Source organism: Accipiter gentilis, chromosome 9 (genome assembly GCF_929443795.1).
Source record: "Accipiter gentilis chromosome 9, bAccGen1.1, whole genome shotgun sequence".
In the NCBI taxonomy this organism is placed as follows: domain Eukaryota; kingdom Metazoa; phylum Chordata; class Aves; order Accipitriformes; family Accipitridae; genus Astur; species Astur gentilis.
The window spans coordinates 17,871,241-17,896,068 of NC_064888.1; the positions used below are offsets into that span (position 1 = coordinate 17,871,241).

The window sequence follows — 24,828 nt, forward strand, 5'->3', positions numbered from 1 at the left end:
TTTTAAAAAAAATCTTTGTAATTTTTAGCAACATTTTAGTTGGATCAGTTGGACATATAGTATTTTATCAGGCTTCCATATTAATTTCCAGATGAGCTTTTGTGTAATCTAGTTCATTAAAATTATTTGAATCTAAACACTAACTGCTCTGAGTAAAGCAGCACAATATAGAAGTACTTTCTTCTGTGTTCTTTAATAGTGCCTTGATAACTATAATAGAAAAAACTCATCACCTTAATCGAATGTTAGCAGAAGGCAATGCAACTGGCTAAGTGTAGTGATATTTTTTTTTTTATTGACTGTCACCCTTAGCGTATGTAAATGTTGCCTTATGTTGGCCTTAAAGAAGGAAAGGCCAAAGAAGTAAGTAGGTACATATAAGCACCCACATTCACGAAAGCCTCTGCACACCTGCTCAACTCAAACATGTGCTGTACAGCACTAAAATATTTCTTGAAATACGGTTCCTGATGGCGATCCCACTGAAATGGGGTTACTCAAGTTCCCAGGTGTTTCATGGCAGAATATGCCACAGTGCTTTAAGAATAGAGTAGTTGTTTGTTTGAGATTCTGAGTTGACTTTAGTTCAATATTTTTCTGGTAATAAAACAAAATTGACATGCCTTATCATATCTACAAGTGAAAACACTAACCTGTACCTCTGGTAGTCATCTTCATCTTTTTCTTTGCAGACCAGTTCATTTGGGCAGGCCATGTTTCCAAGCAAACTGAGATACTGTAGTGAGGGCACTACTTCAGCCAAATGGTCCAAAAGGCTTTCTAATTCTGTTATGTGTCAAAGGTTGTGGGTTAAGGATTCAATGACACTAATGAAAAAAGCATTTAGAGTTGCATCACTGCTGATTTAAACATACATTTCAATAACTGACAATCAAATTTAGTATGGCATTTGGGAAAATGTCACATTAATTGTTCCAAGGGCAAACAGGGATAAACTTCAGTCAGTTTTTTGGCATGGAATGAAAGAATTTGTCTGTTTTGTCATTCTTTTCTCCTCCTTTCTTTCCTAGGTGGTTCACTACAAAACATTAAAACTTTGACAAAATGATGGATGCTGTGTGGTAAAATGGCTAGCAATTGCTGGAGCCATGAAACTTTTCCAGCATGGAAACAAACAGTTAGTTTCACAGCACATTCATCACTAATATATTCAGTCCACTGGAAAATGAGGTTTTTTTTAAAAAAAAGAAAAAAGTCAAACTACAACAAACCACGTTCACTCCCAGCATATAAATGCTTTGAGTGCCACAGCAACACACTCATAATTACTCAATTAGTATATGTGAATTAATCCTTCACTAAGTGCAACTTAAAGACTTCAGTGTTTCAAGTATTTTATATAAAAAGCTTTAAAGTCTTGTAAAGCATAAAATTTTTCATTAAAATAGCCTTACATTTTAGTGTTCATGAGGCTTAACTATAATCCTCAGAACAAAAATAATCATGATACACCTTCAATATTGTAAACTATATTAAAACAAACAAGTAAACAAAAGTTAAATTGTCTTTTAACCACTGCAATATTGGAAATCACAGCTTAGATTTAACCATAACAACAATATTCAACCATTTGCACCCTGTTGACTGATCAAATAAAGCAAATCATTTTGTTAAAATACAGTGTGACAGTCTGTAAGACACAAACTATACATTCTTATTTACTTCAATTTACATTCAGAGAAAAAAGCATGATTCTCAAAAAAGATGCCACGCATATGTATGCAAAAAGTTTTCAATGTTTAAAAATTGACTGACTTAGACAATAGAAATAATTATTCAAAACCATTAAAGGGCATTTCATTGCTCTGTTTTTATCCACTCCTGCTGTTAGAGACCACAACTATTATTTTAAATCCTCAGTTCACTTGTGTTGCTATTATTTATACTTGATTTATGTGTTTCTGTTATCTTTGTTATTTTTAGCTGATGGAATTTACTTTATTTCTTCACCTCAATATCTTAAGGGCAACAGAAGCAATACAGAATGGAAAGAGCAGCTTCATTGTTAAAAATGTGGTCTTCCTTTTGTAAGCCTGACATTTTGTTTTATTTCCAAACACACATGAAGATCATGCTGAAAATTACTAATTTTAATATATTTAAATCAATGTATCTACACTCATAGTTCACGTTCTGTCCCCTAAGGTCTGAGGAATCATACTCAAATATTTTGCATGAGTGAGAAAAAGGAAGGTTTGAAGTTAGTTCTATGAATTAATTTAAAAGGTAAAAAGGCTAACTTTTGATTTGGCAAAGCCACCTTATGGAATGCTGTATGCCAGTAAGTAATCAGCCAAACCCTAAGAAAAATTCTTTTTGTAGCACCATATAATATAAATCATCTTTGTTAGCCAGGATGAGTTCCCAACCAAAATTTGGTGCTAATTGTCATTTTCTCATATCTGGACCTCAAGCTTATACATAAACTTTTTCATGGCTCTTTCAGGAAGTATGTGACTGTGACGGGAAGGTCACAAACTTTTTCCACACGTGTTCAAGTGAAAGGCTTTTAAAAGATTTCCTAAGGCTTTTAGAGAAGTGCTTGAATCTGACACCCTCCCTCAGCCAGGAGAAACACTTAATTTCTCGCAGGGCTGCTTAAGTTGCAAAAAGGTTCCCTGAGAGAAATAGTTTATTATTACAAAAGACAGTTTTTTCCATAACAGCTGTCACACACAGGGAGTTAGCTATTGCAAGTCTTAGATTGTATCTGGCCATTTCCTATCGAAAGGATAAAAAACCCAAACCAACCAACCAAACAAAAGAAAAAACAAACCAAAACCCAACCTTTTTGCTTCTTCTATGGAGTAAACATGCAGAATTTTTGCTTGTCAATTCAGTAGAGTGTTTTCTGGGGTAGAAACTTTTCTCCCCAACAATTTGCTGAATGTGGAGTATGACATATTCTAACTCCTATCTGACCATGCAGACTTAGGGGTAAATATAAAAATGTATTTAGATATGTAATGATGAAGAGCAGTGTCAGCTTAGATTTGCAAGAAGTGTAAGACTATGCATCAACGTCTTATGGAAAGTAGAAGGGAGAGACACCAAATTCACTAAGAGTTTTGGGTAAATAACAGCAGTTGATAATCTGCATCTCAAAAAACTATAACTCCCCAAATTTAGAAATTGGTGTTTAGATTCCAATATCTCACATCTAAACCCTGAGCACTGATTTTAGATGCAGAAACACCCCCCCCTAAAAATTATCTCAGGCAAGGATAACTGGAATACTCTTACTGCACAGTTCTGTGTGAGACTCCCCTGACCTTTTCTCTGTTATCATTTACTCATCTCCCTCTACTGAAATAGATATTTAGCATCCTAGCATTATTTCAATTTCAGCTGCAACAGAAACATGTGCACAGGACAAACTCCAAGAATTGGACATAATTACTTCAAAAGTAGAAGGTCACTAATTCACAGAAAAGTTGAAACTTTGCAGGCTTAGACAGTCCCAAAATAACAGGACACCAGTGACACTTGAGAACAAACCAACCTGTGGCTTATGATAGTCAAATCTTTTGCACCAGAATCAGCAGTTATATCATATATAAAATAATTAAAATTTCTGCTCTTTGGGACTTTAACTATCTTTTCTCATCCCTCTTAAAACCAAAACAAAATGCAAGGTACAGATTATTTTCCCAAGCAGCCCCATCCACCTGCCATCACAGTGATTCTTTACAAAGCATGTAGGAAAAAATAAATGATATCCTGTTCAAATTCTAATGATTAAGTGTTTCTCAGAGATGAGTCGTAAGTCATGGCGCACTTCTAGCATACTGTTTAGTTAATTAGCATGTCATATATTTATTTTAATCACAATACTGGAACTATACGATGCCACCAAAAGTGTAAAGTCTTTCTAAAACAATGCTAGGAAGATACAGAGGGAGAAAATCAAAAGCAAGTCTGAAATTTTATTGCCAGCTTCCTTTTTACTGTTTATTGTTGCAGCCTACGAAGTGCCATATTGGTGCAATCAGAGCCAAAGAGCTGCAAGTCCTGCTGTGCCATTTCTAAGACCAATTTCAGCTCCATTCTCTCCAAAAAGCAAAGCCACAATTAAATCCATGGACAGTGCTAGTGAAAAATTATTTATTTAAAGCAGTGTGGCAACAGCCATGAACTGATCTTTCTGAAGACAGTGTCACTGGTCACCAGGTGAATGTGTAACAGTGATGCAAATACTTACACTATAGTCTATTGTTTGAAAACTGGCTTAAAGTGTCACTGTTACGACAATTAAAGTGCCTTAGTGTAGCAATCCATCTCCTCATTCAACAACGTCATCATTACCAATCTATTAATGCCTCTCTTTCTAACAGACGTTGACTAAAATAAAAATCTGCAACAATAAAAATTTTAAACTCTTCAGCTCTTTAGCTCACAAGCTAAAACATTAATTCTCAGCAATTATACAACGGTCATCTCCAAAAACACAACATGGCCTCCATGAATAATTAACATACTAGACATACTTTAAAATTTCATCCTCATCAGAAGACTATACTGACTTCTTACAGTATTTCTACTATTAAATTAGGGAAACATTTACAAGAACTGGGTATCTCTCAGTCAGATAAACTTTTTTAAGCCTCTTCATTATGTTACACTTATGTATACCACACAGGCATAATTACAGTAGACTGCTCACAGCATACATACACACAAGCATACACAACCATGTACCTGTATCTTCTGTTCAGAAAAACAAATGCTACCAGCAGCACTGAGACATTAGCAACAGAAATACTTGGAAAATATAGTACTATGGTGGGTCAAGGTAAGCTACAGAGCAATGTAAATTTTTGCAAGTTTTATGCAACCAAAAATATCCCACAAATAAGTATGTTCTGACTTGTCTATATTCACTCACTATATGGTACCCAATAACATAGTTTTGGAGGTTCTCCTAAAGGCAAAAAGAACAAGCAAAAGCACAAAGCAAATTATGCATCTCCCTTCTCTGGCTAAGAATTAATGGTCTATGCAAGTTCATAACATTTTTTGTTTGTTTTGTAGAAAATCGTGAAGCCTGGATTAAAATTCTAGTGCTAGTCAGGACTACGGCCCCCTACAAACCCTTCAAAGATTAGTTCCACAGTATTCAAGACTACTACCAAGGAAGAATTGGTGTGATTCAAAGTTAAATTGTCCCCAGGGAATATTACATTTGAACAAGGTCAAAGTTGTAAACTCTGAGTGGATAGTATAATGCCACTTCACTTAGTCACTTTTAGGAGAACCTTACAAGCAGGGACAGCCATTTTGATGCTAAGCTGTGTCTTGTGGCAGCCAGCACAGTAAAAAGACCATTCTGCTATACTAGATGATGTCACACATGTTCCACTATTCCAGACTGTTGTCGTTTAACATGGTTTAATACTGAAAACAGGACACAGACCTCTATTGTCAAGAGTCTTTTTAACTGTGTCCTTCCACTAGTCCCTCCAGCAGATTTCCAGGGCACAGACTACATGAATCCTTTACAGAGCATAATTTAAGGGTCCAGCTCCTTTAAATACTGAGGACCGATGCTGGTCATCCTCTAACTCCATACTGTTTCCTCTCTTACCAGTATTCTTGGTATAACCATATTTATGGTTGTTCTTCAGGGACAGCTGGTCAAACCCATGCAGAAAGACAACCTTTGCTAACAGTTTCGAAATGAAATTATTCTATATAACCCTATACAATGCTATGCTAACATATAACTGTCCAAATAAACTAGCCTACACATATTTCCTATCTCTCGACTCAATTATAGTTTGCATATAGTTTGAAGTATGCAAGAGAATCTGGGTTTTCTTTCTGTAACCTTTTTCTCTGCCAGCAGTTCTTTTTACTAGTCACACACTCAAATATATTGATTTTATAAGTAACCACTCTTGTTCTCTCTCTCAGTGCTTTCCAAGATGCTCCACCATTTTAATTCAAAAAGTTTGTACTTAGTCTTTTCAAATCTTTAGCCATCCCACTGCCCCAAAAGAGTTGCAGGAGACCTTATCATGTTAATGACCTCCTGTGATTACAGCTTTTGGAGGTTCTTGGAAGCAGAGACAAACTAAAGAGCAATTAGCTTTACATTCAAAATATTTTTGAAATACCTACATAGACAATATCAGAAATATCACACAGAATTCCAGACTGCCATGTAGAAAGACCCAAAACTGTCATTCAAAAGTCTTCTGCCAACTAACCATCTGTCATGCAGGTGCTGCAATCAACCTAACATTAAAACAGCTGGATAGCACTTCTACCAGAGTCATAAATGAGCAAGGTACCTGTATTTATTCCCATTTGAAACATTTGCTTCAATTAAATTTATCACAAACACGATGTAGCAATCACAAGCTCTTCCACAGGCAAATAGCCTTAAAGCAGAAGTTACCAATTCTCCTCTGAATGCAGTGTGAAAAGATCTTTGCCACCTGAACGCTTTTCCATTAGAATGTACCAGGTCTTCAAGGTTGGATAACCACAGAAATAGCTTGCAATATGCAAGTATACATCTTCCCCTTCTCTATGTGCAATAGGATGTCACGCATAGTCGTTTGTATGCCACATACTGTCCTGAACCCTATCTGGTAGGGAGATAGGGCTTTGAGATAAGGCCTTGTTCACTGACTTTAAAACCACTTTGCTCAAGAAAGAAAAGGTGCAGCACAGGTGGTAATTAACTAAGACCGTACACCTCACGGAGAGCTTCCTGCATACTGAATACTTGGAAAAAAAATATCTCATTGTGCCTACTGGAGCAGCATTAGTTTTTTCTGTGTAGCTGGAGTTGCCAGTGCTTTTAAGGGTATTTCAAAAAGTCCATGGTTCTAAGGCTGTAGATTTGAAGACCAGGTTTCAATGTTGTTAGGTATACAAACATGAGAAAAAGAAGAAATGTTTCTATTCCTGCAATCAAATTATGTTTCTGGTTCCCTAGAGAGGTCCATCCTGAAACCATATGTTTTTTCTTTCAAAGTTTGTTTTTTGTTTGGATTTTTTTTTTTAAACACTATTCTGCCCAAGCGTTGCTCAAGGTTCCCCAAGCAACACGAAGACAATTAAGAATAAAGCAGCAGCTCGCCATTTTTTTTTTTTTAAGTTGAACTGTTCCAAGCACTGCTGTAGAACAGAATAAGGAATCACCTGGACTGAAGACTATCTCCCTCTTCCAAAGGTATTTTACTTAACAGACGTATCATCTGTAGATGATTTACTTAATTTTTACTTCAGGTACACTTTATTCTAGAAGAAAGATTTTTGTTTCATTGGGTATTGCGGTTCTCTAACAAGCCACACTCAGATTTAGCCAAATCTGCCATTGTGGAGTGGAGAGCTGTCCTGGTTTCAGCTGGGATAGAGTTAACTGTCTTCCTAGTAGCTGGTACGGTGCTATGTTTTGAGTTCAGTATGAGAAGAATGTTGATAACACACTGATGTTTTCAGTTGTTGCTCAGTAGTGTTTAGACTATAGTCAAGGATTTTTCAGCTTCTCATGCCCAGCCAGGGCACAAGAAGTTGGCAAAGGACACAACCAGGGCACCTGACCCAAACTGGCCAACGGTGTATTCCATACCATGGGACGTCATATCTAGTATAGGAACTGGGAGTGGGGGCAGGGAATCGCCGCTCGGGGACTGACTGGGTGTCGGTCGGCGGGTGGTGAGCGATTGCCCTGTGCATCATTTGTACATTCCAATCCTTTTATTAGTACTGTTGTCATTTTATTAGTGTTATCATTATCATTATTAGTTTCTTCTTTTCTGTTCTATTAAATCGTTCTTATCTCAACCCAGGAGTTTTACTTCTTTTTTCCCGATTTTCTCCCCCATCCCACTGGATGGGGGGGAGTGAGTGAGCGGCTGCGTGGTGCTTAGTTGCTGGCTGGGGTTAAACCACGACAAGAGCTCACAAGTATATACAGGAAGACTACTGTACCATTTCAGCTTAGATCTTTGCTTAGTGGAGATAGGGATCTGTGCATAATAGGAGATGATTTATGCCCTTAACATATTCACTCAATCTAAACATCATGTCCTCAGCACTTAACATAATGAGATTCTGGTCAGACTGAGACTTCTAGGTCTTCATGCACTTCAGAACAATGTAGGAACAAGCACAAAGGCAAAATACATTACCATGTACAGTTTGGGGGTTAAACAAATCCATAACTGTTAGGCATTACGATGAGACCTCTGTGAAGACAGATTATACCAGAAGTACTTATTTGTACATTCTTCAGTTGAGGTACTCGATATATGCTGTTTTCAAAGACTCAAGAACATATAATCCTTAGATGTGAAGCACACTGAAAACTGCCTTTGCCATAAGTAATGCATATACCATTATGGGCATTCTGCCCAGCTCTAGATTTCCCACTCTATGGCATGAAATATTTTGGTTTTCCTCTAAACCATTCAAAACCTAGACCTAGATTCAATGTCTCCATTCTACATCTACATTCAACACCTTTATTCTAAATTAATTTTGGTATCACTTTTCAGAAGTGTACAGAATGTATGTTAAATGGATGACTAGCTCACGGGACTATGTAAAGAAATAAGGCTTTTACTTCAGAGAATCACCGATCTGGTTCGTTATCAGACTTGTCTATTATGAAGTGAGTCAAAGAACACCATCTAATTTTCAGCGTACGGGTATATATATTTGACAAACCATCACTGCTGCCCTTTTGAGTAGTTTTAACAAGTACAAAAAAGATTGAAATGTAAAGGAAATTGAAATGTCTATACTATATAGTTGCACTGTGACACCAGCCATGATCAGCACAGTGAAAAGCCATGAAACCTCACACTGCTATAACACACACAGGGGAATAAATCTATTTAGAAGTTTCCTGACTGCTTCTTAGTATCCAGTGAACACACTTAAAAGGAGAAATGAGGCTTCCCGTTACAAGCACAAGTGATTGCAGTCATGAGTCCTCCTCCAAAATCAACTTCCTACCTACCACTCATCCATCTTAGTCTGTATTGCTTTCTGCCATTCATTGTGTCTGATAGTGAAACTAAGATATGTTTCCTAAAGTAAATCAGACTTTTGTAAAAACATACTATACACATAAAAAAGGCATGTTAGACATGTAGTCCAATACTGCGCAATGTTGATAACTATCCTTTATGTATTTCACCTATATAGACTGTATTTTAATATATTTTTAACAGATTACACATTACAGAAAGGTTGAGGTATAACACCAGGAAACTGTTTTTAAAATAGTAATATTTAAATTTGCTTCTTCCATTTATAGTAGGAAAACTGATAGTGGCCTAACTGTAACTGAAATATGCAACCACTATTTGAAGAAAAAAATATTAGCTGATTCTTCTAAGTATTTACCTGATTTAGAGATAAGATTTCACATTTGTACAGTGTATCCAGACATTATGTTAGGAGGGGCCAAGTGTTATTAACATATACAACACTACACAATAAGTGAACCATGTAAAAGGAGTAGAAAGCTTTTATCAGAACTATCAAAACAGGATCTGGATCAAAATGAAGCCAAAATAAAAGGAGAGAAATAGAAAAGAGTACAGTAATACTAAGAGATACCCAGGAAAGCTCGCATAGGAGTTTTAAAGTTTACATGTTATTCCAGTTTTCACAGGGGTCAGTTTGCCTTTTTGTTTGTTTTCACCTCTCTCTTTCTCTCCATATGTATATATTTATGTACACATGGTAATATTCCACCATTTAAATTCTGTTTCAAATCAGTATTCTTTGCTCACTTGTATCCTTTCTGTAGTCCTACTGTCATATACTAAACAATCTTTCCTGTAATGTATTTCATTATTCTATTAAATGTACATTCTTATTTGAACGCTTTTCAAAGAATTCTATAGAGAAATCACTCATTAAAAGAAGTGATTCAAGTTCAAAAGAGACCTTCTTCAAATATGGTATCAACATAGAAGGGAGAAATACGGAAAGTCTCTGTGCTTCTGAAGACTGCTGTATCTTCCCTACAAGAAATAACTACTCCCTAGGGCTCAAAAATGTTAATGATGGACAGTGGTTACTTTTCCTTCTCTGGGCAGTTTGTATACATTAGGTGTTTTACAAACACTTCTGCAACTTCTCTATTAAATTACTGGCAACACACTATAATATTGTGAAAGCTCTAACTTCATAGTTTTAAGATTGATTAAAAAAATCCCAGGATAAATAAAATCCTTCTTATCATGTTATCATTAACTTTAAGAGCTTAGTCACTTGACAACAGTATTTTAAGTAAGTCTGTGAGACCAGCAGAAATTCTTTAAAGAATACTACTGACAGGATACTTTTTTCCTTGTCTGATTTTATTCACCAAGCTCTTATGCAATACACCTGCCCTCCTTTTGGGAAGTGCGAAGTTCCTCCTTGACACCCCCAGAAAGAACAAATATACTGACATGCTTTTGGGTCTTACAGCCAAATTTACATTTCATGCCTTGTAGAAGAAGATATGCTGCACCAGACATACCACCACCCATAGCATCAGCAAAAACGTTCTTGTACATTCTTCATCAAAGCATGCCCAGTTCAGATTTTACCATGGCAGCAAACAATAAAAACAGTTACTCATATCCAACCCACAGAATCTTGGCATTTAACCAGAAATCTAGCCAAATACCTAGTACAGTAATGATCGTTACTGCTCAAGAGACACTCTTGGCAAATTTCCAGGGCCCCAAGAATAAAAGTTGCTCTGCTGATTTTTATTTATTTGTAGAGTCAAAAATAAGTGCAGAAATCATAGAAACTGCAGTTATTTTTATTCTCCTCAGTAGAGAATTTTGCTTTAGTAGGAGGTAAATTGCTCTCTGTTTACATTGTCTGTAATAAAAGCCTGCAGTTGAGCAGCCTTGTCCTCACGCTGCAATTACAAGGAGAGGGCTTTCACAGTCTGTGCTCTAGGACTCTGCAGGCCTCAGTTGGCCTTTCAGCCACAATTTGATCACCTTTCACTTTTGTAAAACCATATATTACGCATCTTATAATCTCCAGAAAGGTCAAAGTATAGGAAAATTATTTAATAATCAAGTCCATGCCCAGCCCTTGCAGATAATTAGTTTTTGTAGACCATTATCTATAAACCTACAGACTAGGGGCTCTGATTCAGCAGAGTAGTTAGGCAAATGCTGAAATATTTATTCTGAATAAACTTAAGCAGGCACTAACTTCAGGCATATGTAGAAGTGACTGATTGGCTATGAATGGACTTAACCACCCATCTAAATACTTTAATGTATTAAGACCTTGATTTGGACAGCATTTTATATGACTTTATGCAGAGTTGGAACACCGAGAATACAGTGACTTGCTTTTACAGTGCGGTTGCACAGCAGCTACCAAATTATGCATAATACCAACTTCATTAACATAGAGAAAAGTATTACATATCTTGGGGTTTTTTTAATTATTTTTTTTATTTTACTTTAACGTTTTAAGAGCTATTTAAAGTGTGAAAACTTAATAGCGTTTCACTGCACTCCCTATTCCACTAGAGGTCAGCCTGCAACAGAACCCCAAGCAAACACAAGAACAGCTGCACAGTGGTAGCACTGACATTATTTTCTTTCTCTATTTTATCTATTAGAAAGATTTCTTCAGAGCCATAACTTAGATCTCTCACTAAAATGGAGCAACAGGAAGATATAATGGCGCATTTCATTTATGAATGACCTATAATAAATTACTATGAAGTATTCCAGGTGCCAAAAGAGAGAATGCTTTGTCTGCTCATGAACTATATTTCACATACTTTAATTTGGCTGACACATAAAACTCATTTGACATTTTGCAGGTATTTCTTTGAAAGGATATTTGGTTCTTGTTGAGCATTAGGGTATGGAGGTGGGGTAACCTGGGTAACAGAAGGTCATTTCCGAGTAGATTGTTGTCCAGGATCAGCTCTTCCAAGTAACTGAATGTTTTCAGTCCTTCTAGTGACCTGCAAACGACAAAGGCAACAGGAAAAATGATACTGCACTAAATCAGGGAGGCCATTATGAGCTGAAATAAATATTTTAACCTTCCCTTTCAGGAGTGGGAATAGTTTTGGTTTGGGCCTGTCAGAAGAGTGAATGACAAGCATTAGTGGCAAGGGGAGTGCTGGCACTGCAAGACATCCTTCACATGCTGGCAGGATGAAGGATGGGGGTCACTTAGTGAGTAGCCAGGATCCAAAACAAAAGGCTTCAGATATGGGGCCTGCAGGATGAATTTGTCAATGTCTTGTGCCTTCAGGCACCCAGCCTCGCCTGACCCTAACCTCCATTCCCAAGATAAATAACTCTGTCACAGTTCACCTTCATTCCCTGGACACAAATTTAAGTTGTCATCCATCATTTCTGCCAAGAAATATCATACCCTGCTAACAATAATAAATACAACTTCAAGTATCATTTCTTAGCAGTTACCTTACATGCAATAATAGGAAATGGAGAAAGGATTTTTTTTCTTTTTATTAACCACTTAATTTGCTTCTTGAGTCCCTGCAAACAAAATAAAATGTTCTCTACAAAATAAAACACAGAATTACTCCAGACAGAAAAGGCATTTGCTTTCTTTTGTGAACTTACTGTCCCACTGTCAAACCACAGGTCAGACTGCAGAGAGCAGCTTTAAAAGGAGCATTTCACAACATGGAAGTGCTGATGGTGGCTTATAAATAAACAAGATTCTGAAGGTATTCATTCCTCTGATAGCAAAGTACAGGGAAAAAACCTAAAAAGAACACTTTGATACCTTGTTAAGGCATCTGTTCAAAACTTGATTCTTAACGCTTGCACATTCCAACAGGAAAAAACCCACACACATTAATCAACTAAGACACATGGTATATGGAGCATACGCACAGACACGCATTCACAGCTCATTCACCTACCAGACACCTAAAGATATGCTGAGATTGCATGACTTGACAGCTGATCTACTATGCCTACCAGTGGGAAGATCATCACTGTATCTCCTGGCTGTTTTATAAAATGTGATGAATAAGGGAGATGCAGTCTATACTATTTATTCCATTTTCAATGACATTTACACTGAGGGGATTTCCTCACCCTCTCCCCAGTTTTTGGCAAAGATCAAAATACAGCCAAGGTCCCTGTTAGAGAGTTCTACAGGCACTACTACTAGAGTAGAGTACAAATATTATTAGAAAGTATATGTGTTTCAAACCAGACAATTAACATTCATCTATCCAACAAAAACAAGATAACTGCTCTGGTAGATAAAACTTACTGACCACTTATAAATCACAGTTAGAGGGTTCAAACAACCAAAAGAAATCAAGTCCATGGCCTTTACACTGGGTACTGTACACTAAACTATGAATATTCAAGTAACATTTGCACAGCACTGAAACAGTGTATTTCAGTCCACGGACTCGAGAGTCCTCAAAGTCTGTTGAGTTGGCATTCTTAAAGGGAGGTACAACTATTACTAATGCCGTTTTGATGCTGGGCAGCCAGACCTGAAGAAAATTTGCCATGCCTACACCCTATAGCATGTCTATATTGTTACAATGCATTGAGACTACAATTTCTGAAGCTGGAAGAACAAAAGCCTCTATTATAAACATTATACAGTAACAGTCGCAGGTTTTGCACTTGCCTTTAACAAGCTGTTTCAGAAAAACTCGATTCAGCCTACAGAAACTGTATGCTATTAAGGGCTGTGCTAGCATGCTGTATTAAGCTACCTATTTCAGCAGAGGGTCGCAACAGACTTGGTTTTCCCAAAGTCAAGATCAGAAGAGAGATCAGCAAACATTTCAGACAGTGCTTTCCCCCAAGTACCTTTAAAAGGCAAAATAACCCAGAGGAAGTAGCAGTGAGTTTATCAAGCTATTATGAGTTTTCATTTCAGTTTATTTGACAAACCTAGTTTAGCAAATTCCCCTTAAATACTCTTTATTATATAAATAGTGGATTATTTCCAAACCTCACATTTCAATGTAAGACTTTGACTTGCCAAAGGAGTTCAGAGAAGGCCACCTCCTTGTCAACACCACAGAGCCTTATGGGATGTTAATAGGTCCTTTGTGAAAAAAACATTGCTTGGGCTCTGGTCAGTGTCAGCATCAAAATACACATTGTTCCTGAGTTATGTTATGCAAATATAATACTCTTATCATGAGAATCAGCAAATGGTTGGCAACTGGCAAGGAGAAGAAAGCACACATCCAACACTGCTGCAGGGGAGGCATAAAACAAAATGACAAGCCATGAAGTGGGACAAAAGGCCTTGAAACACTAGAGGGAGTTGCCTATTGAAACAGGCTTTCTTTCACAAGCCTGGGCTGAACACAAGGGTACTAGCTTCATAGATAGGCAGAGAAAATTGTGCGTAAATCTCCTTACACCTGTCTGGTTTTGATAATTTTTGCCATGTAATGTTATTAGCTGCTCAGTTAAAAAGAAGCCGTGTTACACAGGGGGTTACTTATTAATTGTTGTTTTCCTGTCATCAGAGCAGTGTGCACTTGGTGATTTAATCACCTAAATTCAGAGTCCAGGGAGATGGCAGGGGTTGCCACAGTACAGAGAGAGGGTTTAGTCATTAACATAAATCTACAGCCATATGTTATTTTGCTATTCACAGAATTCTTATTTTTTCATCTTAAACAGAAGAAAAAAAAATGGCACCAAACCAAAACTGGTCAGACATTTGGTAAAGAAACAAAAAAGGAAAAAATGTGTTTGCTGTCATTCAGTGGTACTAGCTACTAAATTCAAGGCAACAATCTTTACCATCATAATGTATAAGGAAATACTGCCCAGCAGTTGTACTCCACAATTTAAAAGTTTCAAGTACAATCCACACAATAGATTTTATGGTGCAAACTTAAGCAAGTCCCATAACTTCTATGTGCCTCAATTTCCCATCTGCAGATGGGGGATAAGAAAGGATTGCAATCATGAATTAGTATATAGAAAGCATTTTTCAGAAGCTGAGGTAGAAATCATTACAAAATACTGGCTTTTTAATTTTTATTTTTATATATAAATATATATAAAAATATATTTATTTTTATTTTTAATGAGGGTGAAATAGTTATATTAATATACTCCAAGTATTTCCCTATGAGCCCATTACAAAAGAGGAGAGGAGTGCGCATATATACACAGCATAGCAAGAAGCACAGAAACACCCTAAGAGACAAGTATAAAAAGCAGGAAATCCCCCAAGAGAGAGAATCAGTCTAAAATTAAATCTGCACTGTTTTGTCATAGTTCACAGCAGAAAAAAACGTCTCCGGATATTGGTATGTTAAAACAAACACACAATCTTACCACCACAATACAACCAGCACTGACAGGGCAGTGTCAAGTAGTTGTTTTGCCTAGTTTCAAAAGGCTAATAAACATCACTAAGGTGTATTGCAGGTTGCTTTTCCCTGCTCTAATGACATGAAAGCTGCCCATTATCTCACCCACAGGTACCATCTCAGTTACCTCATTGCAGGGCTCACACTCTGCTCCCAGAGGTGAGCAAGTCTTGCCAAGAGATTTCCATTGCAATTTCCAAAGTCACATCAAACCGACAAAACATCACAACGTATTCAGCGCCGCCTCATTCAAACAGAAAAAACTTTAAGTTTCCACTGTAATTAACCCTATCCTCGTTAAGATAATTATGATCAAGCTCCCTGTCACAGCTAATATCACAGCGTCATTGCCTATGGCTCACGCTTTGCCCTCATTAGCTTACAAAAACACTGCGCTAAACTGGAAACTGACTCCCTCTGCAAAACGACTTAAGATGTTCTGTAAGCAGACAGTAAATAATCCTTTAGAATATAAGGGTTTCAGAAATGTCATTTTATCCAAGTCCTTTGCCTAATCAGTATGATTTCCAGCTTTCTTTTCCATAATTCATTCATGGTTTGTAACAAAGTTTTAATCATAAAGGAATGTCATAGCAGAGGGGTTTTTTTCTCTCTCTATGCATGGCAATTGTCAACTACACTATTTCATATGGTCTCTCTGGCCTGATGGGGATTTGGTTGCAATGAAAGTAAAGAGCAGCTCTTTATTTTGCTAATATTTGAAAATGAAAACATGAGATTTTATAAATGAAAAAAAGCAGAAGCCTCTCAAGTAATGGACAAACCTTGGTACTCTGCAGTTGTCCTTGTCCACAAGAACAAGCTGTTCAGAAGTATATGCTGAAAAAAGAAGTGTTCCTCACATTTTACTCCACCCCTCCATTAATAAGACAGCTGCCTCATATCTAATGACTTTTTCCTCCTGTTTAACAGGAAAAGAGAGAGCAGTTAACAATATGTAAATGAGAGAGTTTGGCTTTAGCCTTGAAATTGATTTGCACTCTGTTGACAAGAGATAGCCATTACCAGAAGTTAAAGACAGAGCTGTTACAAAACAAGAGCTTTTTAAAATACCTTTTTTCTTGCCTTTTATGTTTCAACAGATTACAGGAGAGCAGAATCAACATGAGAACCCTAGTACTAGATATTTTCAGTATTTAAAGAACAGAAATGTAACTTCTATTTCTCTAGCACCTGCCAGCCAAGGAGCACAAAGCTTTTTTTTTTTTTTTTTTTAAACATTAATGAATTACTCCTCAAAAACCTGCTGAGCTTAAAATTCCATTTTGTGGTAAAGCAGAGAGAGGTTAAGTGACTAACGAAAGGTGACCTCCAGCAATTTTCTAAGAGACAAGAAATAAAACCCAGAGCTCCTGACTTCTAGTCTTTTGACTTAACCTCACCAAAACAAAACAAAGAGTAATAAATAAATGCTATATATAAAAACATAAGACAGACACATGTGTAAATTTAGATTTTACATAATTCCTTGGGAACACGAAACATCATTTCAGGTTTACTTGCTTTGATTCCTGTTCAATTTTAAATTCCATTTAGTCTGAAAAATAGCATACAAATAAGGGGGAAAACCCAAGCCATTTCCAAATCTATTCTGATGGTGGAAGGGGTTCAGTGAATCTTCTGTGCAAACTCCCTCAGGCTGAGGCCTCTGTCAGAATTCTACTCTCAAACCTGCTTTGGGGGGTTCACTCACCTGCGAGTACAGAAAAATAAATAATCTATTTTAAAGAAAATAGAGTGCCTAGAATTCAGTTCAAATTCCAGGAAAAAAACCCACGCTCTCACTATTATAACCACAAAACCACTGCAAATCAAAGGTTTATGTATCTCCTGCACACAGAGACAGTAACAGAAGATAAACTGTAGCAGACAAGTAAAGCATCGAAAAATGACCTCTACACCATTCAAGCATAATACGTTTTCTTTTCTGAGTCCTACTCAGTGTTTATACCCAATTTTTTGCATGATAATAAATCAAAAAGAAAACAGAATGGAAGATGTAATGGACAATTCTGACACAACTTCTGGACCAAAGCAGAACAAAATAAAAAAAAGCACCCCAGTGAAAGTAAAGAACCTCCAAAATTTGTAGTGTGGGCCAGGCCCCAAGTTAGACCAGACAAGTCATAAAACAGGAATCACAAAATTCTGCTCAATGGAGAACAAGCCTACCAATGTTTCCAAAACATGAATTTTTTTGTTTTGTCTAGTATCAGAGGGAATGTTAGTATTTTGCAGGCTCTCTAGAGGTAGCATTTTGCATCACTTCCAGTCAATCTGTTTCCAGCTTTCTGTTGCTAGATAGAAAATACCTGGAAGCAGCTCTTTGAGTAAAACTTAAGGCAAGCTTGAGAATATGGCCAGCAAAAGAGAAAATGGAAAGAAATGAATGAGCAGAATCATTAAATACCTGGGAAGAAGATATTTCCATGAGAAGAGATTAACCCTGTTTTATGAACTGGATCTACAACTAGTTTCTAAGTCTTTTCATATAAATGTCATACTTAACTTTCAGACATACAATAAAATGATTATCTGTCCCTCATTTTTCCCCTTTTCTTACACGCTGAAAGCATACAAGACTACATGGGACACCTTATTACCAGAAAAGATTGGAATGAAAACATCTTGCAAAACAGTCATAAACTAGAGTTATGTAAGCACATTAAAATGGTGGGGATTCATGAAAACTCAGAATATTCATCTGTTTTTTATAGTCTTGTTCTGAGTCTTACACAGCAAATTCCACTGCTTAAGAAAAAAGTGCCCAAACTACTCAATCCCTACAAGCCATCACCCATCCCCAAACCTCAAAGAAAACACAAACAAAAGTAGAGTCAATAAATAGATGGACAAAAAGAGGTAAGAGGCCTTCTGAATTCAAAATGGTAAGTTTTCAACATTTCAAACCCTTTCCTACCAATTATAACACAGAAATGCAGAATTTCTTGGAAGAGAGAGATTTTGCTATTAAGCAACTGCTCCTCAAATGACGGAATTATCTAAAAACAACAATGCAGATTTACCTCATCCATCTGTAGAATCCCAGTTATGCAGAACTCCTTACAGCCAGTGACAAAAGATCGGCATTTCCAGAAGGTGAATTAGACCTTCAGGTGAGGTTTAGTGAAGTACATACATTTGGGAGGGATGAACATAGCCTATTTGTCCAAAGTCTTGCAATAAAATTAGAAGAAATTGCAACAGTAAGGTAAAATGAACCATTACAGTTGTGCCCATAAGGGTTGACTATACCTAGTGAAATAAAGTACAAATCCCAATTACAGTTTTCAGTAGCTCACAAAAACACAGTCAACCATTCAGTCATTTAACCACCATTCTCTCCTACCAAGACTCTAGACATACAAAAAAAAAAAAAAAAAAGAAAATTTATTTTCCTGGCCTAACTCTACCATGAAGCAACCAGACTGACTGGAGTGGGGGTTCAATTTCTCTTCTAATGAACCTCTTAAAGTCTGAGGTTTCACTATGTTTATTTAATACCGCTCTACTGAAGAGGATATCCCATTAACACAGCTCAAGTTTTATCCTTCATGTTAGGTTTCTTTTTGCTTAAATTTTTATATTACATCTTTAGGATTCAAAATGCCAAGATTTTATATGATATTACTGTTGCAATTTTGTGTAAATTTAAATAAAATGACAATCAACGTAATACTACAGTCTGTGGCAAGGTGGTTTTCACATAAGCCATATAAAATATTTTAAAATAACACAAAATTGATCAGAAAATGAGCTCTTAGTCATCTAGTGATTGAACAAGTATCTTATAACAAAATACAGTTTGCAAAACACAGCTAAAAATTACCAAGCAGAGAGCAAGTGACTGTTCATATTTTATCAAAGGGCATTCTGGAAAAACCACCACTAGGAAGGAAGTCCCTGCAGTTCAATGGATGCATCACTTCAACAGTATTCCTAAGTGCAGGCTTAAGCATCCTTCTGCTAAAATTTCTTGAAAGTATTCAATGTAGAATAACAAGGTTAGAGGAGTTAAGAGACAAATTTGGATGTGAGCGTCTCTTGCTTCATTTGTCTTTTTCCCCAATCTTAACACAGAATTCAGTCCCAATAAAACAAATGGCATTTTTTAAAAAAAATGCAAATACTGCCATTTCCTGAACTTGAAAAAATTCAAGGAAGTATTAGTGACTAGAAATAGCAAAAAAAACCAACTCAGGGTTTACAAATTATAAACCTACCTCTTTAAAAAAAAAAAAAAAATTAAAAAAAAGAAAAATACCCAAACTTTAAACACTATAATGCCTTTATTCTTAAAAGCTCCTCTCAGCTCCATGTGCCAAGTTGAGAACCTATTTATAAACCCTCTAAAAAACAGTATTATAATGGAAATATGAGCAAATTCAAGTGCAAAGGCAGTGCCATAATGAAAGCTTTACTGTATCTTGGATCAATCTGTCACTCTGCAATTCAGATAGTAACCTGACCCCTCCCCTTTTTGCACAGAGAAGGGGGGAGTAACAAGCCTGTAGAGTGAGTAGAGTAAACCCCATTTTGACTACTAGACTTCAGTGAGAAGGAGGAAAAGAAAAGTAATTTTTCTCCCATCTTCCACAACAACCGAGGCTGAGGATTGACAAGCAAATTGACGCACTGCTCAGAGGGCAAAAGATAAATGTTTGATGAATTGGCCATTGCTGGAGGAGTGATGGGCTTCATATGTGCATAATGGACTAGCTGCCGTTCAATTCAGATTGCCTGCCAAGATAAGAAACCATAATGAATGGACCAAGCACAGCCTGTGCCATAAGAAAGTATAATCTGACTAGTTTTAATAAACTTAATAAAAAAGATGAAGCAGAGAGAGGCAAGGGGACTGGCCTTTGTGACCAGCTATAAGAGGTGAGAACAACTAATAGACTGCTCAAGCATGATAGCAGAGAATTGTTAATGGACATAACACCAAATCCCTCAATGTTAAAAAATATCTTTAAAACAACTTAGAATCGCAGGGATCTGCATACAGGCATACCACAGACACTGTAGTACTTTTTACACAGCATATAACTGCCATTTATGTATTACTTCCTTCTGCTACCTACCCTGCTTTGTCTCCCTAACCTCCTTTATTCCCTCTGCATGGTATCTTAGTCTGTACCCAGATCCACACAACACATCAATAGTTTTACCGACAAGTCCTCAGAATCAAAATAACCCTCTAATTGTGACCCAACAGAATTCAGGCTCAATTTCCAACAGGAAGGTTTTGGCTGCACAACTGTATTGCTGACTTTCACTCCCAGTGGAGAAACATCTTTTACCATCAGAAATATTCACTCTTGGTGTATTTTCATTTGCTTTTGCAAGCTATGTTTCCACCAAATATGAGAAATTTGCCAGTACAGTTATAGCAATAAAACCCAAAACCTTTCTAGCACAGACAAGACTAAGTTGCCAGCAATAGTCCTTTTGATCTGGGATTTGCTGTGTAGGATACTGTTCCCCATCTGTATCCATAACCTCTAAGTTCTGACCTTTTGCAGCACCAATCAGCACTATAAAAAGACATTAAAAAAAACCCCAAAAACCAAAAAAAAAACCCCAAAACCCAAAACTCTTACAGTATTTTACTGTATATGGGTATATAACAGTGTAAAGTCTGGTAATCACCACCGTTTTCACAGTGAGTAGCATATACACACAGGGCCATTTTTCCTTTTCCTTTCTCATTATTTAGCCACATGAATAACAGAACACTTTCTGAAGCTTACCAGACATTGAGACCTGAATCTGTGACTGAAAATGCTAAAGGAGTCAACAAGAGAAAAAACAACCCTGACTTTTAAAGCAGCAGTATTAGACCAACAACCTATTTCTTTGTTAAGAATCAATCAAAGGGCAAGAACACACCCTTGTGTGTGCATATAACACATAGTACTTGGCCAGGCAGAACTGGTTTTCCCTTGGAGGGTGGGGCGGGGGGGGGGTGGCGGGGGTGGGAGAAGGGGATTGCAGAAAGATCCTCTTGACTGAGGGCAGCTAGAAAACACATTATACAGAAAAACATCATTGTTATGCATGTTTGTTTCCTTGTTTTTACTTTTTTCCTTTGATGATGAAAAATAAATAAGGCAACATAAAATAGTCTACTTGGGTAAGTATTCAGATTACCACCCCCTTGATGTCAGTTATGTAGCCTGTGTCATATTTTAAACAGAAATGATTATATGCAGGACGGATGTCTAGTTTTCAGTATAAATTTTATCCAACTGCAAAAGGAAAGTAACTCATTATCAAGCAGCTCAGTAAGGCTCCCACTACTGAAAGAAATAAAGTTTTATGACAAGAGGGTCTCTCCTCTCTCTCTTGCTGTGAGTGAGAAAGTGAGTGCAAGAATAAGACAGAAAGGGAAGGCTCAGGAGTGCTGGGTGAATTATAGACTGCCTCTCAAGATTCACAGCTCTTCGTGGTAGGAGGTTAATATTCTCACATGTCATTAGGTCTGCTGGCTCTACTGATGGCTCATTGAATCAGGCAGCAAATTATTTCCTCATGCTGCAGAGGACACCACACTTCAAAGGGAAGGAGCCAGGGTCAAGACGGCTCTCCAGTTCGATTAATGAGTTGGGATCAGCAGAGGTTGCCTGTAGGTAAGAATGTGACTGAAGCTTTTGACAAAGCTGACTTTTTGAACAGGACTTGACCCAGGCATCTTACTCCCTTCCCCACCAAATTTTATTTTCAACATTTGCCTCCGACTGACCTGCTCAGGCCTGTTGGGATAGTTTTGACCTCCTTGGTCTTTGTTACCAGACACAGGAGCTGTCTGCTTGTATTTGATGTGTCTCTCCCTAAAGACCACATCAGCTTATCCAGGCTCATCAGAATATTTTAGAACTGCACAGCAAAATAAGATAGAGTAGAATAATCTCAAATTTTTAATTTTCTCATGAAACTTTTTGAGAAGGGGAGGATGATGATGACTAAAAGATATTTCAGCTTTCAATTTTATTAAGAAAGATTTCTAAATGCTGTTAAATGCACACAAGAACAACACAAAGATTATTAGAAGCATACGACTTACCTATTAAAATGACGGAAAAGCAGAAAATATATGTTCATACCTACATGGATTTGCTGACTAGGAATATTCCTAGGAAATAATGCATTATATAGAATATTTCTCTAAAAAGTTTTTATTTTAATTGCCATGGTAGCAAGAGATTAGAGACAATTAAAACTTAACGGCCACTGCATTCATCTCTTTATAAACACTCAATGGTATCCCTCAGTTTGATGTCTCTGAAATATTTTAATGCATATTTAAATAGATTTAATAAACTACTAAAATGAAATTCATTGCACTAAGGTTTTTTGATAAGATGTACTTAACAGCACACTTTCTCAAACAAGTATGAGTAACTGAATCAACATGTAAGCCACTGTTGGGTAAGCTTTCAAAAATCACATAGCTTCTGATTATTGAAATGAGAGTTTTGTCAATTACACTAACAAAATTGTTCACACAAGCTTCCGAATTTGTTATGTATTTAAAAATTCTGTTCAAGAATATTTTACAACCTTATGTTTCTGGAGCAAGGATCTAGGTTGTCCTTGAATATTTATTTTAATCACAGTAAAACTTCTAATATCCTCTTCCTAAACATTTTGCTCATCAGCATTGTTAACGCTCAAGCAATTATTACACATGAAGTTCACAGTATACTTTAAAAAAAAAAAAGTTTAACGTAACATATCAGTCCAAAGATGCTCAAGGATGGCAAAAAGGTGACTACTCAAGCTTTGCAGGTTTAAGCTTTATATTAGCACAGGTGCCTGAACCAGAAAGCTACATGTGTAGTTTTGAAATTAGAATGCTTTTATTTTTAAATGGACTGAGCAAACAACATTTCTTACAGACCTTAAAACAAAAAGCTGGGACATTAGTGCCTTAAAAATATCAGATCACTTAGATGCCTTAGTAACAATTTCAGAAATTTAACATTTGGTGTATATTTAAAAATATTTTAATGATCTCCAAGTGTAAGGCAAATTTTCATCTTTGCTCTTCAATGTTTCTTTTTGCACTAAAACCATTATTTGTAACAGATTTCATTACTGTAACTAGCATTTAAGCCCCCAAAGCTAGTAAACAGATTATTAGATCTATAAAACTTAGGATAAAAGCATACAAAATCTATGCATGACTCAGCCAAATAAGAATAGCTAGAATCATTTTACGGAGACTACCTAACTGCTAAACAGCACATCGTCCACATGAATGTGCTTTACTCTAAAATGCAAATACACACAAGCAAGAGACAACTTTTTCTTTTACTTATGTCTGCACAATCTCCAGTGAATTGTACATCATCCAAGTGGAAGCTTGCAACACCAGAAGAGCTGTAAGAGGGAAACACTTTTTCATGGGCTTGTTTAAACAAAGTAACTGTGTTACTGGGTCTGTCATCAGTGTTAACATTATGTCCTGTTTCATCTCTTTATAGAAAGCTAGCGGCATACCAGAGATCATTTGTGAAATGTAAGTATGTGTCTTGTATAATACTTGGCAGGAAGGTATGAATCCCATACAGAAGGACAAGTCCAGCTGGAGTGGGATGTAACTGGCCAGTTTGACACTCCCAGGGAGAGAGGAAATAGTTGTGTCCAGGACAAGGAGGAGCCACTCAGCTGATACAAAACAGGGAATCACCAACAGTTTCCAAACATGATCACAGAAGTTTCTGATTTCTGGCAGCACTAAATCAGAACTGATGGCAGGACTGAGAAGATGCATTGCCGAGACACCTGGACCCAAAGCGGTACCTGCTGGCATCCATTCCAGGAATCCTAGAGAAGATGGATTCAGCTAAATATATGCAAAGACTGAGTTTTGTATTCATCCTTATTTCCATTCCTAAAACTAAAAGCTTTCAGTTAAGTCTTACTAAACAGAATTTTGTTTTGCTTTCAGGCGTATCTGGTGTTTGAGGGGAAGGTAGTACCAATTGCCATGGTACAGCGTTTCTAGAGAGGTAACAAATCTAAATAATGACAAAAAGAACAAAAATTCCTGTATCTAACTCAAGATGAATTAGAAGGCCCATCTGCAATGAGTACTGTTTTATACCAACTTGGATATAGTCCATCTGGGGAACTGTCAAGGCAATTATGGAGTTTGGGAAGGAACTTGTAAACTCATAAATCACCCTTGCAAAGAGCAGAAAGCAAGGAAACACCCCATGACTTTTGGGAATCATTACCACACACTGCACTCAGTCAAACACTGTTGCATGATAACTGCTCAGGACTAATTGTTTGTACAACTTTTTTTTGTGTTACTGGGCCCTATAGTAATCCTGCAAAGATTTATACATGTGAGTTCAAATTCAGAGATAGGCATGTGCTTATATCTTTTTTATTTTTGATAATGTTTTAATATAAGCTGTTCATTA

General features: G+C 36.8%; 1 protein-coding gene across 1 annotated transcript in view; it reads right to left on the reverse strand.

The window, feature by feature from the left end:
• Positions 1 to 24,828, reverse strand: part of LRMDA (leucine rich melanocyte differentiation associated) — a 692,212-nt gene that overhangs the window by 297,020 nt on the left and 370,364 nt on the right. The window contains exons 3-4 of the mRNA XM_049811164.1: positions 11,860 to 11,986; positions 654 to 793 (exon numbers count right to left, since the gene is read on the reverse strand). Of these exons, the coding sequence (XP_049667121.1) occupies positions 654 to 793; positions 11,860 to 11,986 (267 nt within the window). The remainder of the gene's footprint in view (positions 1 to 653; positions 794 to 11,859; positions 11,987 to 24,828) is intronic.